Source organism: Trachemys scripta, chromosome 2 (genome assembly GCF_013100865.1).
Source record: "Trachemys scripta elegans isolate TJP31775 chromosome 2, CAS_Tse_1.0, whole genome shotgun sequence".
Classification (NCBI taxonomy): domain Eukaryota; kingdom Metazoa; phylum Chordata; order Testudines; family Emydidae; genus Trachemys; species Trachemys scripta.
In genome coordinates this window covers 62,623,942-62,644,097 of record NC_048299.1, presented here as the reverse complement: position 1 = coordinate 62,644,097, position 20,156 = coordinate 62,623,942, and the positions used below count along the sequence as shown (strand labels likewise).

Sequence of the window (20,156 nt, the reverse complement as noted above, 5' to 3'; positions counted from 1 at the left end):
GTGCCTAAAGCAGCAGTTTGGAGCCTAAATCCTTTTGTGAATCTAGCCTAACAGAGATGGAGGCCCACGCACACTCCCTGGGTATTGTTCAGCATACACTGCTGGAAACAACTTCACCTGTGTAAAAACATGTACAGTGTTCTGTGGTCAGTCAGAAACACTAATAAAGACAGGACCTATCACCTTGGTTTTCAAAACAGTTTGAAAAGTTAAGATACAAATAATGTGCATTATCTGGGGCAAAAACCCCACCATTTCTTAAAATGTATCTGATTTACTGTAACAAGTGACAGCATGGTTAATACAATAGGACAACCCACCACTCCATCACTGGACGTTTTCACGGTAGATGCTAGAACTTTATTTGCCAGCTTTTTGGATTATGAAGTATACAGAATCCACTTGGTCCTGCAGGCTGCTGAGAGCTTGTGAACTCAATAGAACCTTTTCCCACCCATCCCACTAAAAGGAGGGAGGGGCCTCTACTGTGAAGAAATCTGCCATGCAAGCATTCCTTTAACCCACACGGGGTGAGCACTGGTAAGAAGGGGGTGGGTGGGAGGAAGTAGGAGTGCAGGGGATGGGCTGGGAGACAGGTTATGGTCAGGACACAGTAGTTTGCATGCACATGATACTGAAATGATGGCATAGCAGTTGATTTTGTGATTGCAAGCTCCTTCGTCTGCTATCCTGAAGCACTGCCTTACCTGAGTGTGTGGGAGAGCTAACCTTTGGAGAGATGGCGAAAGTGGTCATGGAAGGCCAGCCCCAAACACAGAAACATTTCTGGCAGCTCCCCTGAACCCATCAGTCACAGCCAGCTGCTCAGTGCCTCATGGTTCAGGCTGGGTATAATACTCTTTTTGGCCCATCAGCATGCAGCACCTGGGCCTTCACTTTGCCACAAGTAACAAGGCACCATGCTCAGCTGTAATGGTGGCACAGCACCGCTCTGAAGCCTCATCCACAATACTGCAGGACTAAGACTCTAATTATTGTAGGACCCCCCACTTCATTAGGAAGCAGCCTCTGTGGGTTGTTGGCTCACCAAAGCTTTGGGAGCCTTTGGCTGTGCACGTGAGACTGCTGCTTGGTTCAGAGTGTGTAATTCTCTCCTCCCTCATTCAGATGTGTCTGTGTATGAGGGCTGGGCCTGTATGTACTCCAGAATGCAGCAGTCACCTCTGCACTCACCAGTTTCTTCTGGCATGTGTTTCTGTCTCTCTCCCCCCTTCTCCCAAGCCCCTCCAGCTGAAGAAATGCCTCTGAGCCAAGGACATATTTCAGAGATCTCCACTCCTAAATTCTGCCATGGAGGACAAGTTGGCTTGCTGAGTCAATGGTTTCCATTGTCCTTCAACTCACAAAAAAGGGGTCAGGGAATGCCTCCCCTCCTGATCTGGGCACAAGAGACCCCACCACTTGCATTCCTCTCCCATGGTCACATAGGGAAGAGACAAGGAAGAAGTGAAGTTCTCTCCACTTTCCCCTAACATTTTTAAAGGGACAAGCCTGCTATTTTGTTATTGATATGTAGGTATATCCTAGGTAAGATATAGCTATGGATTAAGGCAGTAACGCAAAAGCCTACAGGCTTCAAGCCTGTAAGACAATAGCTTAGCCAAACTGATGCCTAAAACCCAAAGACTTGACATAAGCAACTAACTACTAAGTGACCCTATATCATAAGATGTCACAAGATAGAGTGCTGTAAAAACAAGTACAGCTAAACTGCTGGCAGGTGATCACAAAACACCAGTTTATGCTAATTTTGGATATTTTAAGATAGGAACATCAGCAGATGGTCAACTGCAAGAATGCTATGGTAACCAGGTAATGTATATGCTAATTTAGTTGAGGTAAAATAGTAGGTAATCTGTAAGAGGACACCCCAACATTGTTAGGATGAGGAAGTGTTGATAGTGATAGGGGGTTTAGCACCATTATGAATATGTATGACGACCATGCAACTTGTAATAAAAGGGCCAACCTAGGCCTAAGCATTTGGGATCTTTCTGGGTATGCCGCAGTGACGATCACTTGCCGATCATCTATGTTACCTACTTCAGTTTCCCACAAAGGATAGTGTGAGCATGCAAATGATGAACTTTTTGTATTATCTCTGTCTACTTTGCTATGTTGCAGGATTTCTGATATTTCTGGTTGTACTAGTGAAAATATCAGATTCACAAGGTCTTCACTAAGTGTGAGTGTCTCTTGCATTTACACGGGGTCCTCATTCTAACAAGAATTCTTTGGCCAAACTGGAGGCAGCAGAACCCTGCCAAACCATGGCATATTAAAGTGGAAACACTAAAGGATCCCGAATTAACCATCAGGCAACACCTGCCTTCATCTTTATCTAGGAATGATGCACAGAAATTCCTTCAGCTCTAGAGCCAGAGAAACTCCTCTCAGTTTTATGACCTCAGCAGACAGTGGGTAATGTTTTGGGAACGGATCATATCTATGGGCTTCAGGAGCTTGTCTGGCCCAGGAAGCCACAAATATTTGCTGGTTTCAGCTCTTAGTAATCATTTTTTATTATAATCCAACTGTTTCCATTGGCATGAACATTCTCATAAAAAAAAGATACAGGCTGTTTCCACTAACCAGAACCGATTACAGTGCCTAGAATAATGGAGCTCCAGTCTTGACTGGAGCGTAAGCCCCACTGTATTTACAAGTAATAAATAAAAATTATAAACAAAGCTTCTTAGGAAACCATGCAGAGAAAACGAGATTTTAAAATAGGCATATTTAAAAATAAGTTTATTATCACTAAATATAAAAATCTGACAGAGGTCTTCAAACATTTCTCAAAAACAAAAAACAACCAAACTAAATCTAAAGTATGGAATATAATTCTGTTGAGAGAATCAGCATAGATTAAAAGCAGGTTGATGCCTGACCTGCTTTCATTTGGTCTAGTATCAATGTGTTAACACCACAGAGGGATTTGTTCATCAGTCAAGACAAAGTAAAATTAAAATAAAAGGCCATGTACCTTCTCTCTTCTTAAATAGTACACATCTAAGCAATGCTCACTATAAGCCTAATTTAATGTTCATAAAATTGATGTCCAACATGTCCCTGGAAAAATTAAGGAGCTGGGAAAGGAAAATGCACAACCAAAACACTTCACTTTTCAGTTTTGTTATTTTATTCTGGAGTGTGATTTCCTTGCTTTAATTGAGTATAACTACATGGAGACATGATAAAACACAACAATACACAGGAACCTCAAATTGTTGAGATTTTTGTTTAAAGGGGTCAAAGAGCAAATATGGGTCCCTGAATGTTAAGACATAAATTAGGATAAAACAAGCTTAGTGCTAAAACCTAGTCAGGATATTGAAACAGGGAAAATTAATATATGAAATAAGCCTTTGGCACTCCTGGGGTGTCTCTCTAGTTATAGAATAAGATAAGTATATTTAAAAAAGCTAACATCCACATCTTGAGCAAGTATGCAGTCTAATGCAATGGGGGATTTGTGTGCTTAAATCAGGCATCCGCACAAGTGTGCACACATATACATACACACACACACACACATCGGTTTTAGACCCTAATTCAGGAAAATTCTTAAGCATATGCTTTAGTCCATCCATGTTCAGGACAGTCCTTAGATGTGTGCTTAAAGTTAAACACATGCTTAAGTGCAGTCCTGAACAGGAAGACCTTCCTAAATCAGGGGCAAAATTAAACTCTAGACCAATGGGCCTCAAACTTTCTACCTCGTGACCTCCCCCTCTAACGGTGCCCCCCACCTTCCCTAGACAAGGTTGGGAGCCAGGAGCGGAGCATGGCCACGGTTGGGGCTGAGGCCGGAGCCATGGCAGGGCTGGGAACCAGGAGCTGGAGCCACAGCCGGGAGCAGAGTCGCGAACAGAGCCATGGCTGGGGCCAGGAGCTGCAGCTGGGGCTGGGAGCCATGGCAGGGAGCCACGGCAGGGGGCAGAGCAGTGCTGGGTAGTGCTCCCATCCCACCCCCAGTGGGGGCTGGCCTGGGCCCCGCTGCATCCCCTCAAATGTTCCTCCACGCTCACCTAAGGCGATGCACCCCACAGTTTGGGGACCACTGCTCTAGACCATGAAGTCCAAGTTTTCAAGTTCATTAGTTTGGCCATTTTGATTTCAGAGCACTGTTTAAACCCCCACATGAACCATGGGTACTTCCAGACTTATGGGATAGTCTCACTTGTGTGCTAGGAATCCGTCCCCTCCCACAATGCTACCCTGCTACACAAATGATTTTTATACACTTGGAGACCACGTGGAAGCCTAAAGCCTTTAGTTTTTTCAGGGTAGTGGGGCCCTGGATTCAGCTGTCCCTTCTCTCTCACCTTGCCTTCTTATCAGCACTTCGCAGGCAAGCAGAGAGAAATGAGTCCATCTTTGAAACTGTGCTTTCGCCAATAAGAGCTAGAAACTGTCACTACTAAAGTGTCTTGATTTAGATTTCAAAGGTCAAATTAAAACTTCCCAGAGTTTTAATGTGATTAGCAAAGCACTGCAGTACCAGGGAGAGACACTTCAAAGAAGGGCAGCACATTCTTCACGAGCCCCCTTTCGCTTGGCTGTTCAGCTCTGAGCTTGGGCCCGTCTTCAAAGTCTCTGTTTTTAATCACTTTAATACACTGGCACTGTGGCTGTTTCAAACTCCCCATTTTAGCTTTGCACAGGAGACACTGTAGCCTGAAAGCAGCATAGCTGGCAGCAAAGCAGGCATGAGATGGAGAGGTCGGGTGAATGGGAGTTTTTAGCCCTGCAAGGGCTTGGCTATTGCTCATAACAGTGCCTCAAGGGAACCCAGGGTTCTTTTAACCACCTCTTGCAAAAACCAAACAGAAGTTCGGAGCACAAGTGAGGGGAGGAAGTCCACTGAATGAGCGGAACACTTATTTAAAAAAAAATGGCCACACACCCGGGAAGTGCAGTATCGACGTAGGCATAAGCTACAGCGTTAGACCCGTTCTGGAGAATACTGCAGCATATTTAAATACATAAAATCTCGCAACTACAAAAAAAAGTTTGACAATTCTTAAACCATGAAATATGTGCAATGTAATGTAAACAGTGACTGTACTTTAGCCCAAATTATTGATTTATTATAAATTACTTTTACTAAGAGTGAAAGCATATGGCCCTTAAAATACCAAACATTTGTTTAAAATTAACTTCAAATTTAAAATTTTGCTTTTAAAAGTTAAGGGCCATACTATAACATCAAGATGAGATGCCTGGGTATGTTTCAGTGATCCATTAATCTATATCTCTAAACACTTGAGTATTAATAGTTCACCAGAAAATACCCCTGGTGCCTTGATGCTAGGGTGCAGGCACGGGCAACTGTTGATTATGGTGTGTTAAAGTATTGAAAAGGATGCTAGAGTACGTTTGTTTTAAAAATAGCAAAATCAAATCAAATAAAAGCTCATCCACTTCTAAGCAGAACTCTCTATTTGAATTATTGGGGAGCTCTGCTCTAATGTCAGTGACACAGTATTACAAAGAGATATGACCTTTATGAAAATATGCTGACAGCTATTGTTCTCTATAGTATTAGTATCAGATTGCTTTGGGATGTATCACGTTTTAGCAAACATGTGCATTGGATAGTCTGTGCTAGTGGCATACTTTTTGCTGGAGTTCTGAACTGAACTATACCAACTTCACACAAAAAGCAGCCTTGTATGGTAAGCCTACTGTATTTTTGCCATGGCTATGTAGAATCCCTGAGAGTATGCAACTGTCAGACAAAGGAAATAGCTGAAAGCATTTCTAAAGGAAACAGATGTAAAACTTCATACTGATAAAGGTTAACAAATCAATGCCGTTCACGTAAGGTATGCAAAACAGGGCTATAACAGTATCAGCATGTGGGAGTAAAACCACATTTTAATCTTGTAGCTGTCAGATCAGTTCCAAGATGCATGCTTGTTGCTTGGCTGTGAGGCAAACACAAATTCTTTTAAAACTAAAAAGTGTCAACCCACTCTGGAAAACAACAACAACAACAACATGTTTTTGTCTTTGAACTTTAAAATTATCAGTGGTGTTAGTCAGAAAAATAGAGAATAAGATTCCTTTGATTTAGTAATTATAAAGAACAAGTGACTACATATTGGGCCACGGCTGGCAATCTGGTACATTGAATAGTTTTTCAGTTTTGTCACTGTTTCCCTGGAAAGCCCCTGACCAGCCAATTGCAAGTAAAAGCGCCAGTTCTGCAAGGAACAATGGAGACGAGGAAACTCGTCTGAAGAGGAGTGTGCCCCACCTATGCAAAGCCAGTAATTGGTCTGTCTATCAGAAGCAGTAAGATTGGTGGAAAATGCCAGTTCTGAAGTTAAAAAATTCAAATGAGGTCACTAACTGTGTTCTACTTTAGAAATTAAGATCTTCCCCTCTTTGCACCAGTGAGTTTGGATTTTCCCACTGGTAAAAATGTGAATGCTGGGAACTGTCTCCCACTATGAGAGAAGCTTGGAGCAAAAGAAAATTCCACTTTTTATTCATTCTAACTTCACAATGTTTCTTTTAAAATTTACTTTATAAGAGGATCTCTCAGTCCTTTCCTCCACTGTGTGTGTGAAAATGTAGTTGCTACTTGTGCAATCACTATCTTCCCAGAGCATCCTGAGGAGAGCTATGAAGCCAACTTCCCCACATCACCTCAGAGAAGAACCTTAGCTGTAACCCTGAAGAAACCACTCACTGGGGGACAGGGTGTGGAGTTGTTCTACTGACATTTGTGTGGATTACTCAGCATTTATGCTAAAGAGAATTACATGTGTAAATTCCAAGGGTACCTGGCTTCATTCTCTGCAGGTAGTGGAATAACTGAAGCAAACTCTGGCCAAAAAATATTCAATTCTATATGTAAGCATGAATAGAAAATGCCTCAATTTTCAAAAGGGCTCAGCACCCACAGCTCTGGAAAAAAAAAATCAAGCCAATTACTATTTATCTATTGCTTTTGGTGTCTCCCTCAGGCACCAAATTTAAAGTTTTTGGTCTTTTCCTATAGCTGTTTTGTGCTTTCTTCAAAATTTTTAGTATCCTCTGGATAGAACGGTTTGAGTGCTAAGTATATAGCTGTGCTTCAACTATGGAATTATGCTTAAACAACCTGATCTATAGGAATCCAGGCACAGGGTGCATTGCACATCACTAGAATCCTCTTGGTATCCTTGATTTGCTGGATCTAAGCAAAAGCATTTCTCCTGCGAGATGGCAACAAAAATTTCAAAATGTCTCTGAAGAGTTGTTTTCTCCTCTATTTATAATGGCTCACCACTTTCCCAAGGCCTTCATTCTGAAGTGTTCCTCCCTTCTCTCCAATGTACAATGTGAAATTCATCCCATGCAGAATACCAGCAAAAGTCCTATGCACTAAAGATCTAATTAAACCCTGAAGTGGGACTAAATAGTCCAAATACCTTGTGCTGGCCCTCTACACGAGGTCAAATTTCACTGTTTAATCATCTGACTAACTACAGGGAAAGCTATTAATTCTTGACTCCAACAGTACCAGTGGACTTTTACTCGTGTCAGTGGGAGGAAAGCATGGCAAAAATCCCCATTATCCTTAATTCGCTGTCAAACCTAGACACTTTTGGATTATATACTTAGAACTGCACTAATGTGTGATGGTTTTATGAAGAACTATATTCCCCCCTAGGATTGACTCATTTCAAACCCAACCTTTTGTAACCCCCATTAGCAAAAAACAAAACCAACACCCACACTTCCTCCAAATGCTAATCTAGAAGCATTTTTATATAACTTGTTAGATTGCTGGTTGTGTTTAAACCACACAAATACCCAGCAGCAGTTATGGGATTTGGTTTTGAATACGCCCTTTAAAAAGAAGGCTATAGGCAAACTTTTCAAAAGCACCTATGTGACTTAGACACTTACGAGTCTATGTCCCATTGACTTTCAATGATACTTAGGTGCTTTTGAAAAGTTTATTCTGCCTATTACCAGGGTAAATACAACAGGACCAATCTTCAGCTACTGTAGATGGGCGCAGCTCCAGTGGAACCAATGGGGCTTTGCCAATTTACATCAGTTGAGGATCTGGCCCAATGGCTCCAGCACTTAGCACTAAAGCCTTGTTAATCACACAAGGGCAAAGGAAGCACTTAAGATACTAGTACCAAGATCAAGGTGATGCATCTTGACAACCTTCTCTTCCTTTGCCATGTAGAAGCCTCCCCCTGCTGGGACCTTAGCAACAAGGCTGGTGTCAAAGTGAATTTAAGGATTATTTTTGTGTCTCTCTCTCTCTTGCACACAAACACACACACACTTCCTCACAGGATGAGGCAGGAGGAGCTTCTTGGTAGAACAGCTCCAGGAGCAGGTGCCTAGTAGCACTGGAAGAGACAATCCTGTTTTCATGGACCTGTGAGGAGGTGGAGAGTACCTAGGAAAGCACAGGGAGAGCATGCCTAGTGTGACAGGCTGACTCTTAGGGGAGGCCCAGGGACTCTGGCCATCAAGACAACACTTGCAGTAACAGCCTTTACATTTTTTTAAAACAGGGCTGCGAGTAAAATCAAGTCACCAGTATAAAACACAAGGATGCAACCCAAATTTACCTCAAGATGGGACCAGACTAACCACTCAGTTAATAAGGTAGAGAGTTCTACTGCCCCCTCTTCTGCTATCAGTGCAGCACAGCTCTCACTAGCAGAGGGGCAGGGCTAGAGCTGCCCAGATGGAGAGAAGACCAGTGAAATGGAGACTAGCATCACAACTTGGACAGGCATAGAACAGGGTGAGGGCAAAATGACGACATCAGCACAGCATCTGTGCTCCCATCAAAGCTGCCCCTCCGCACGTGTGGTGCCAGTAGCATGCACTGGAGCAAGAAGGCCTAATTCTGCTCTGTTACATTCATGTAAAAAAAAGAATTATTTAGCCCAAAGGTATTCACCATGCAGACAGTTGCGGCCTTCAAAGAAACAGCACCTCTTCATTTAAACACAAACAAGGATTAAAAATACACACGCACACCGATTCCTCCACCTCCCATGCTAAGGAAAGATACAATGAAGAGAAACGGCATTCAGAAAAGCTCGTTAACAAATGCAGTGCCTGTAGTTTTGAGGTACTGTGTCACTGTGATTATACCACCTCATCCGACTCCAAACCATGTACTTCATAGAGAGTGTCCAAGATATTCAGCTGGCTTTCCATGGCTGGCAAGTAAATGTTGAGGTCTCTCTGCATTGCATTATAAAAAGCTTCTTCCTGATCATCACACTTCTTCACAGACAGTGCTGCCACAAAGTCTTCATATGTTGGTGCTGCCCTTAAAGCTAACTGGGAGAGGAATAGAAATTTAAAATCTCAAACTTGGAAAGTGACTTTTGATGCTTCAACTTTTGCATCCCCATTATGAGACACTTTACAGAGGCCTGATTTTTAGAAAGTGCCTATACAGCATATTTTGTGACTACAAGTGGTGATTTTTTATTATCATTTTTATTTAGACTTTAAAAACATTAAAATAACCAACACGGGTACATTTTCAAAAGGAGCCTATGTCTAATTTTCAAGAACTCAGAAACTTGGAAGTCTAAGTCCCATACTTTTTTTTTAAATAATTTTACTCCAAATCTTGCTGCTTCTCCTTCAATCATGAAAAGCATTGTATTTACACCTGGGTGGGACTTTACATAGTCTCACCAATACAATTTATAACAACAGACACCAGGGGGCGCTGCTAGCTTGGCGGTAGGACAACCTGTTTCTTTGGATACTCTATTTGAGTAAAGTGGGTCTTGTTTTCACAACTATTAAGTTTCAGTCTTCCCTCCAACTCTACTCTAATGTTTCATGCACTGGAGGTAAGAACATCTTGAGGAAACAGAACCTACTTCCAGAAATTCATTTAAAAATATTAGGAAAAGATATCATTAATGACGCACTCTAAAATATTCTGACTTTATTTTTATTTTCCTAGAAAAGACCCTATATGATGTGTGGCAAGAGACATTTCCAGACTAAATCTAAAATAGACAAAAATTCTTAACTAAAAGAAAAATAGATTTCTCTGTAAAAATCAAACATTAAACATGAAATGATAGCCCTAACCCTTGCCTCTGAGGCAGAGATCTGACAACCTGAACATCTCGTTAATTCTTTCGGTACTTACATTTCAGTGCATTGTATCAGGTATCCACCATAGCATAAGACTGTACAGGTGAATGCAGCCAAGATTCCAACTAGCTGAGTCAGCAATTAAGATGTTAGCCACTTACCGCAAAAACCCCTCGCACAACCCAGCCATGATGCTGCCGTAATGTCTTGCCGTAAGCGTTGTCTTAAAAGAAAGAAAAAGAAAAAATAACTTCCCAACTGTATTTTTAAATTTTCTTCCAGCTCACTTCCACCCAGCTGTGAGAGGATTTTTTCTTACAACTCCACACAGCATTTCAGTGTAAACAGCCAGTGCTCAGATCTGCCCCTGCTCTCAATTTCGTCCAAGGGGAGCTCTTAAGCCCATGCGAGTTAGCCACTATTCCTGTGGCTGGCAGTAGCAGTAACCAAAAGGCCTAATACTGGCTGCCCCACACATTCTCTGCACTCACTGGAGGGCCTGGGAGAATACTCCACCCTGGATACAGCTGCTCGGATTACCTGCTGGACATTATTTCATGAAAAGTGCTTTAACAATTTTCTGCAAATGAAGAAAGTTATTCACCAGTATGTTTCTTCATTATCTGACCATTTCTACAGATGGGCAAATAGAATTTCGCAAATAAGTTACCCAATAAATCCCCTGTCAATGGAAACCAATTTATTTGCAAGTACAATTTTTGTTATCTGATTAGCCCTAGCTCTGCCCATGCCTCACCCCCACGGTTCTCCTCCTCTCTAGTACTCCGTTCAGTGCAAGCTGTTGAGCAGTGTGCCAACTGCACCATACTATGGGGAAGACCCTCTGCACAGGGGCTGAGCAAACACTAGGTGCCTAGTACTGTCATTTCAGCTCTGTGCACTTTCAGCAGCTCCCACAGCCAGCTGTTTAACATCTTAAGCACTGTGCTTTCCCATGTAAACAACAGATACAGCAGTTACTGTGCCTACCTCACAGGGATTCCAAGAGGCTCAGTAAAGAAAAGACCTATATAAGCATAAAGTTTCTTACCAAGTTTTAACTTGCTTTAAGATACATTTGGGGTTGTTTCCCCCTCCCCCATTTTAACTACATGTAAACATACAGTGGGGGGAGAGGGGGAATCCCATCAAATAAAGACTCGCCTCGTACACAGTTATCTGTAAATAGGCTATTTGGCTCAAGATTCCAGTTTTCAGAGAAGGTATTTCTTGAAGGTGAGCTACAGGGAACACTAATTTTAATATTAATAAGAGAAGAACACCCAGACCCTAAATAACGGAGAAAAAGCTCAATTATATAAACAAAAAAGTAAGAACAATAAAGCAATTGGCACTTACTCAGAGCTGTTTGAATATTCTTTTCTCCATTCTTAACTTCTGTCAAAAATCCCTTCAAAAACTTTAAGCCTCTGCCAGGAAGAAACCAAAAAAAAAAAAAAAAAATTTATCACCAGACAGCCCCCACAAAAATTGTTGAGTGAAATGGAAGGGTGTGTAACATCACTACATGGGTATACAAAAAATCACTGGTTTCACATAACACTTTAAACCATTTTGGCCAAAATGGGACATTACTAAAGGCTGCTCACTGTGAGCAGAGTCCCTGTCTCACTGCCTAGGTGGAAATGCCTGGAGAAAACACAAGTGAAGTCTCCTCTTGGCCTATTCACTTGTAACAGCAAACACAATATTGACTAGACATGTTCTTCATCTGGGTAAAGAGATGGATCCATTACTAATCCCTTTCAGCCATCACTCCCCAACCCCCCCAGACAGGCTGTGCTCCAAGTCAGAGTTTATGTGCTGTAGTCTAGGTCCTCTGGATGACTCAGAGGCATGGCAGGAATAGTTACCCAACAAGACTATTCAGTTATTTCTCTAGGAAAAAGTGGTTATTTAGACCTTGTGATTGGTATGCCCAATACTGGGACCATAACTGGGATGTTAAATTTGAACACAGTGTGTTTTGACTACTCCGGTGTGCAAAGAAACTAGCAAGAATTGCTTCCTGAGACTGATCTACATTGGTGAAGGGATCTGGGTAATATCCTAACACCTACAATTAAATTGAAGATTTGACACTTGGCAGTTACCTTTTTAGCCACAAAAGGGCCTCTGTTGCAGAGTTTCTAACGCGTGCTACCTCAGCACTCACTTCATGGAGCACTATCTTCTGGAGAGTGTTGAACTCTTCTCTGTTGGTTATATATTTCTGATTTATTTTCTGAAGAGAAGGCAACAGTTTATACTTTTACATGGTTCCATTTTATATAACAAAAACATTCTGGCTCACAAGGGCTATTTACCAGGCCTCTCACACACAAAAGGAATGCCGGTTCCCAGATTAATTCCTTGCAGGGTACATGGAGTAGTAGACTCCAAATCTGAGGGGGGAGTGCCTTGCTTTGTTCAACAGCCCCCTGACATTTTAAATCTGGAGTGGTGTGACGGGCCATGAAGAGAGTCCTGTCCATTCCCCCCAGGAAAAATGAATACCTCAACTTTCAGAGAGGGAAGTTCATGCTCTGAGCACTTCAGGGAAAAGAAAAACGTGGTTAAGGTATTACTACAGTGGCAGCTGGAGCAGCAGATTCTATACGAGACTCAGAATGTTTGTTTTATTTTTTTTTACAAATGTAGCTTGTTTCATAATAACCCACCCTTGTAAAAAACACAAGCCAACGCAATCAGACTGTCTTAACAGGCTCTTCTTGTATATATTGGCGATATATGTTGCCTTTCCACTCTCAGTACTATCTTTCCCAGTCCTTTTTGGTTTTTACAGCATTCTTTTCTGTTAAATTGTATGTTTTTTATGCACTTGCTCAATGCTACTAGCTACAGCAGCACCTCGTGCTGTGGTAGAAGAGAAGCAGGCACATTGGGTAAGCGAGGAAGCTGTTTATTTTCCATTTTTTAAAAGTATTTCTTTGAAGCCTGAAATAAGTTATGTTCCCCATTAGGTGTTTAATGTTTTATTTTAAGTGATAAATATTCTTTTACTCCATCCTTCGAGTAGCACACGAAACCTTTTCAAGCTTGGAGCCAAAAGTAAATGTTCAGATTCAGAGGCGGCTCATCAGCTGGTGTAAAACAGCACTGATTTCAAAGGAGCTACGCTGATTTATATCAGCTGAGGACCTGGTCTCACAACATACTCTCTGGCTTCTGCTTGAGGAAGGAAATCTAATGTTTCTTTTCAGCTTACAGCATTAACAAAGCGGATGTGGCTAGTGAGGCCTTCACTTAAAACACTATCAGTACAGAATCTAAACAGCAACTTAAATCATATTCATTAACCACTATAATCTAGGATGCTGAATGGTTTATACCAGGCCATCACTCAAACGGAGTTTAAAAAAATCTGTTACACCCAGAAGTTGGACTGTATAGAAAAAATATTCTGCACTTACAGTGCACAGTGTAACGTCCCTTTCTGCATTTTGATCTGACCAATAGGAGCATTATGCAAATATTACAAAACCTCCAGATACCAATCCCACCCCTGTATATTCCATATGCCTGACCTACCTTCACCTGCTCCAAACAAAACACACACTTCCTTTGTAAGGGTTTCTGTATTACATTAGATCCTAGGGGTACGTCTATACTTACCGCCGGGTCCGGCGGTAAGCCATCGATCTTCTGGGATCGATTTATCGCATCTTGTCTAGATGCGATAAATCGATCCTGGAAGTGCTCGCCGTCGACGCCGGTACTCCAGCTCAGCGAGAGGAGTACGTGCAGTCGACGGGGGAGCCTGCCTGCCGCGTCTGGACCTGCGGTAAGTTTGAACTAAGGTACTTCGACTTCAGCTACGTTATTCACGTAGCTGAAGTTGTGTATCTTAGTTCAAAGGGAGTGGGGGGTTAGTGCGGACCAGCCCTATGTCACTCTGTGTTTCTACATACAGTCATAACTGTAACAGCAAGCCAGCTGGGTAATGAATACCGTGTGGGTACTAGAGATCAGTAGACTGTAAACTCAATTTCTGCCTACCTCATGGTTTTAAACACATCTTTAAACTCTCAGGTGTTAAAGATGGAACAAGCCACCTATTGCATCCAAAGATGGAAGAGGCAAGGAGGGAAAGGAGTTCTTTAGAGTAGCACAAGAATTTATTACTTGGAATAATGGGGTGAAACTAAGCGATGTAAAAAAGTTACGTTGAATTATCAGGGGAAAACCCTATTCTAATGGTGAGATCTATAAGAATGCTGAATAGTTTTCCAACAGAAGTGATAGCAGCCTCTCCTCTCACAAGAGGAGAAACTGCAATTATTATTATTTATTAAGTACATATACTGGGGGACAATCCTGCATTGTCTGGAGTGTGGAATAGTGGACTTGCTAAAGAAAAGGCCTATCTAATTTCTATCATTTTAAAATATTCAATAGATTGAATATGGGATTATTGTTCATATCATTAGATATCAGTTTGGTTGTGCACCCTGACTTAAAGAAACAGGTATCTGCATTTATACACTATTTGTTTGGGTGTTTCAGCATCTGTTTAGTCTTAGGTAGAATATCTTAAGTTTTGTTATGTTGAAAAGTCAGTGCTAGAAATGGCTATTACCTTGATATTACCTACAAAATCCATTTTAACAGGAGCAAAGACTGTTGGTCCAAGTTTGTCTAGAAGAAAGAAGGCAACATTTTTAAAGCAGTTTCTTAGTACTCATGACTCAGCAATATCTATTTCACCTACTACCAAAAAGCTTTTCTGAATAGTTAAAAGGAAAAACAGAAAGATGGAAGTCTTTTTCTTCCTTCTGTTACAGGGCCAAAAACTCCAATCTGTACACGAGCCAAAGACACCAAAATAATAGGACCTAGCTCTTATAGCAAGTTTTATCCATAGATCTTAAAGCACTTTATAAAGGAAGTCAGTATCCTTATCCTCAAATAGGATTAAAGAACTGAATGATCTTAATGAGCCTGAGCCACACCTCAGCCATTTCTCTTATTAGGCAGCAATCAAAAAGGATTCATGGCATAGCTGCTAGAGACACCGACTGTAGTGAAAGTAAGTAACCACTTACCCAAAACTGGCACTATCGCGTAACACGATTGCAGAAATTCCTCTGTGGGTATGCCGTCACCCTCTTGGAGTTCAATGTCATTAAACCTGGAGATTCCAGTATAAACACAAAGAAAACGTTAAATACTCCTGTCATACTTTACCCACAAACAATGGAAGAAGGGTTTGCTTTTTTGGAAGGCGGTCACACTGCAATCAATATTTCACAAGAACTACATACTGAGTTTTGTTCTGTAAGGGACATGAATGTTTGAATGGAAATCACGAGTTTTATATACAAAGACAAGATACGCCTCGTTTGCTCACAAACAAGTATAAAAGCTGGAATCAGATCTTTGATTCAGACGCATTTACTGACAAAGGCAAATTTTACATTATGCCTGTATGGTGAGAACAGAAGGATGAGCTTATGGTTAACGCACTGGACCGGAATTCAAAAAAACTGGTATCATGCCAGAGATTGAACCCAAATTTCCCATGTGATCTTAGTCACATGTGCTTTTGCTCCTCAGTTCCCCACCTGTGTAATGGAGAAAATGTATGTCTTGTGTGTCTTGGCTATTTTGACTGTAAGCTCTTCTCACTACATGCAGATACTGTGCCCAATGCAATGGGGCCCTGATCTCAGATTCTGAATTTGGGGGTGGGGAACTGATTATCATTGTTTCAGCCTGTTCCTACATCTCTTAAGCATTAGAGAATTCTATTTTACACTACTGCCTCTTTTGTACAGTTTCAATGGAGAAACTGTATTACACACCCGCTTCATTTGAATAAGGCAAACTAGACATGCACTGAGCCACTAGCATAATCAGATCCTTTTTACATCAGTTTCACTGTGCCAGCTTTTGCTATTGGTGAATGTAGCCCAGTGATTTTGACAGTACAGAAATGGGCTCTTAATCACACCAAGGAAAAAATAATTCTCAACCTAGAGACGTACCACAGGCAATTTAGCAGAGACAGACAGTTACTTTAAATACAGTAATTTTCCAGCTTGTGATTAATTGACCAACAATCAAATTTTCAGAAGTTCAACAATTATTGCTGCCAGTTACTCTTGCAAAGGAATCACCCCATGGATGGTGGGGGTGAGTTAGGGAGGGAGGGAGGGAGGATAGAAATCACAAAAAGTAGTATTTAAGTGATGGACCTTTTACCATACTACTCAACTATTAGACTCCCTTGTTCCAACTCCGAGCACTACAAAATGTATTATAGCTGTACTACAAACAGTACAATTTACAAAATTATCTCCATTGGGATTTATTTAAGTGAATACGCCATTGCATGGATCAAATGCTCAGGTGATTAAGGGTTTTAACCATACAGTCTCAATATACCAGCAACTGTTCATCTACCGCATGCAGGAGCTATGCTACCTATTGTTCATGACACTGAAGAAGGTAGGTAAATCCTCTTCATTTCCTTCTCCCCAATGTGATGGAGCTGGTCCACTTATGGAATCCATTGCCAACTGCAGCGATTCGTTAGCATTGTTGCCCTCTATGGGCAGCATCTTGCTTCCTCCATCGTCTTTAACTTCATCACCTTACATTTAAAAAGAAAGGAAACCTCAATTGCTGAATGATACCAGTTATCTAATTTGAATGAGATTCTTTGACTAGTTCTTCTCTTGTTATCCACCTTATTAATTTAATGGTGTCTTCTAAGGTATTCACAATGAATGGCTCTATTGATCTTTGCATGCACAATTTTCTACAGGCACTAGCAGGACTACACAATACTGGCCACTCTTGCTACTCAAATTGGAACAGCCCCAGCTCCATGGAAGAGATGTCACTTTGTGAAATGTCATCACATCTTTTACTTTATTCTTCTTTTTCCTTTGTCCATTGAAGGGAAAAAAAATGCAACTAAGACTAAAAGTGTGCAAAAGGATGGCAGTGGTTGCCTAAGATACCCTATGTGAGAGCCGTATTGAACTTCCTGGAAAAGGATTAAATGTTGACTCACACGTGTCCTGTTACCTTACTCGGATAGAAAGGGCTGTGGGAGTGGCTTGGTGGAGAAAGGATCTAGGGAACCCGAAGTTCAGCCAAGACTGGGGAAAAGGTTTGGGCTGAAAGTATATTGTATTACCCTTAATTTCTAAGGGTACATCTACACTACAGGGGGGAGTCGATTTAAGATACGCAAATTCAGCTACGTGAATAGCGTAGCTGAATTCGACGTATTGCAGCCGACTTACCCTGTTGTGAGGACGGCGGCAAAATCGACTTCTGCGGCTTTTTGTCGGCGGCGCTTACTACCACCTCCGCTGGTGGAGTTAGAGCGCCGATTCGGGGATCGATTGTCGCGTCCCAATGGGACGCGATAAATCGATCCCCGAGAGGTCGATTTCTACCCGCCGATTCAGGCGGGTAGTATAGACCTAGCCTAAGTAAATGAAAACCAAACCCAGGGAAAAGGGGAAGTGGACTTGGTTTTAGAGCAGGTGGGAAGAGCATGGGAAGTGGAGACCTCTCGTCAGACAAGGCTACACAACATCTTCACAATAGGAACCCGTAGTCGTTTTCCTTTCCAATTACTGTATTTCTGATTTTTCAACTATTTCTTCTGCCTATGCAAGACCAAACTAAACTGAATGGGGGAAAACAAGGGCAAAGGAAATTCTGGAGAGCCAGTGGGAGAGCTAAATATTTGTGACAGACAGAGCATAATTTGGTAAGCTGAGAGGAACCTTGATACCTCTTATGTTTGTGCACAAATTCTGCTAGACCACCAGTTGCTAGTGCCTGTTCTGCATAATGTACAGTGTTTGAGTCTGACCTAGGCTACTCAACAAATAATAATAATAAAACCTCAAACACTCCAACATAGTGTCTCAGGGCTGGATTCCATCATATACTGAATTGTTTTTATATAACCACATTAGCATAAGTATCAGGCAATTTCTGAAACAATGCCAAATCAAAATATAAATAAAATGTTTTAACTTTGCCTGTTTAGGAGAGATGCCAGCTAGAGTAATGGGTACTTTAATACAATGCTGTCTGAATAGTAGTGGAATTTTCCTAAAACAAATAACCTCTTAATTTAAGGAGGAGGAGTTTGGGGTTTTCTTTTTGAAAGATATGTCAGTGCACGTATGAGTGAACTGAAGACCAGCTGCTCAGAAACATGCACACACAGCTCCCATATGCACTCTTGATAATCTGGCCTTTAGTATTTGAAAAGGGTGCCGATGGAGGGCCTTTGGGAATGAAGCCCCTGGTTCACAGAGCATGTGCAGTACAAGTGTTGCCTGAGTGCATTGCCAGTTTCTGTCAATTGTGACCCAGATGAGCTCTAGTGTGAGAGAACAGTTTAGTCCTGTACCTCTTCAGTTCTTGGTCTCTTTACCAAGACCACCAACAAGGGTGTGAATTGTGTTGGGAAGACAACCTCTGGGAAATGGACAGAGATCAAAGTAAAACGTCAGTAATCTTGTAACAAGTGCTGACATACTCCGTCTCTCTTGGGAAGTGAGATATCTCACACTCTTAAAAGACTGTTTGTGCTCAAAAGTACAGGATAAGATTTCTTTCCATACGTTTACCTGTCAACTTCTTTTCAACATGGTTTTCAGTTGAAACGTCACAGTCTCCCTCATTAGATTTCAGATGTGAGGGTATCAGAGTGTTAAACAATGTTTGCTCACAATGATTAGTTTCTGCCTTTACGGAGCCATTTTCACAACTGTTCAATTCCATCTGCCTGACGGAGGGGGGAAAAAAACACAAATGTAAACTAAAGAGCAAATGTAACACTTTGCTTGGCATGTCTCTTCCTTTCAAACTGTATACAACAATGTGAAAGAGGGACTTGAAATCCAAAATTGTTGCCAGTTCTAGATTGCTGTGAGAAAAATGTTTGTCTAAAAACATTAGAAGGAACCATGTGGCTCCAAAAATGTTTTTCCAGTGTGTATATTTACTGAAACAATCCTAAACCAAGAATATGGAATATTTGAGAGAAAAAAAAGTAGATACTTTATTAAAAAAGAGGGGCACAGCCAACTTAAAATCCAGTTGGGTTAAAAAAAAAAAAAAAGGTAAGGGGCAGATATTGTATCTGAAACAGTCCTGCTGCCACAGTTTTAGTCATATTCCCCCCCCCAGATATCTTTTTCTCCATTGTTTTCTGAGTGAACAGCCCAAACATAAACAACAGGTGAAAATGGCCATACAAGTGGGAAAACAAACTATACACAACAAGTCATCAAATGCACAAAGAACTCCTCCCAATCTCAGTTATAGTAATTTAAGGTATTATTTGTAACAATAACATGTAAAAAAGTTTTCAGATGAAGTGCGTTGCCTTTAAGGAACTGTTTGCACAGTTAGAACAAAAATCAAAATTTTATACTAAAAAGGAATTAAATATTTACTGGAATTAGTCTACTGTTACTAAAACTAAGAAAATCCAGAAGAGAGATTACCCTTTTCTGCAAACAGAATATGTTTTAACAACTCTTGTTTTTTAAATACTCGGCTTAAAAGATACATCAGAGATCTGGGGAAAATGTATGCTTTGCATTGGAGGCTGATAGGGGGCACGTCACCAGTGCAGATGAAAGTGGTTGGGACAGACCAGATTTTAAAGAAATGTTCCAGTGGCACATTATACTGGCATTGATGGCATTATTGGTCACTGCTCCGATGGACAGCTCATTCACTGCCTCCTGATACCTTTGTTTTCTGCAGCAGCATTCATAATGGCAATGCAGGGAGCAGAAACCAAAGGAGGGGAAGAGAGCAGTAAAGCGTGTGTGAGATGGTTGGCTAGCCACCACCAGCAGAAAGGCATAATAAGGATAATGGTAAGAGAAGTAGCCAAGAGGGAAAAGTGTGAGCGAAGTGAAAGAAAATCCACTTAGCAATAGAGTTTGTGCTTGTATCTGGTATTTGCAATATCATCAATACATTCAAAAAAAAAAAAAAACCCCACAACATAGGAGAGTCAG

At 41.3% G+C, this 20,156-nt stretch overlaps 1 protein-coding gene across 2 annotated transcripts in view; it reads right to left on the bottom strand.

Moving 5' to 3' along the window:
- Positions 1-2,525: 2,525 nt before the first annotated feature.
- Positions 2,526-20,156, bottom strand: part of PLEKHA8 (pleckstrin homology domain containing A8) — a 40,600-nt gene continuing 22,969 nt past the window's right edge. For both annotated transcript variants that reach the window (XM_034760716.1, XM_034760717.1), the window contains exons 7-14: positions 18,750-18,907; positions 16,570-16,738; positions 15,189-15,274; positions 14,723-14,781; positions 12,237-12,367; positions 11,482-11,552; positions 10,284-10,345; positions 2,526-9,342 (exon numbers count right to left, since the gene is read on the bottom strand). In XM_034760716.1, the coding sequence (XP_034616607.1) occupies positions 9,145-9,342; positions 10,284-10,345; positions 11,482-11,552; positions 12,237-12,367; positions 14,723-14,781; positions 15,189-15,274; positions 16,570-16,738; positions 18,750-18,907 (934 nt within the window). In that variant the 3' untranslated portion in view covers positions 2,526-9,144. The remainder of the gene's footprint in view (positions 9,343-10,283; positions 10,346-11,481; positions 11,553-12,236; positions 12,368-14,722; positions 14,782-15,188; positions 15,275-16,569; positions 16,739-18,749; positions 18,908-20,156) is intronic.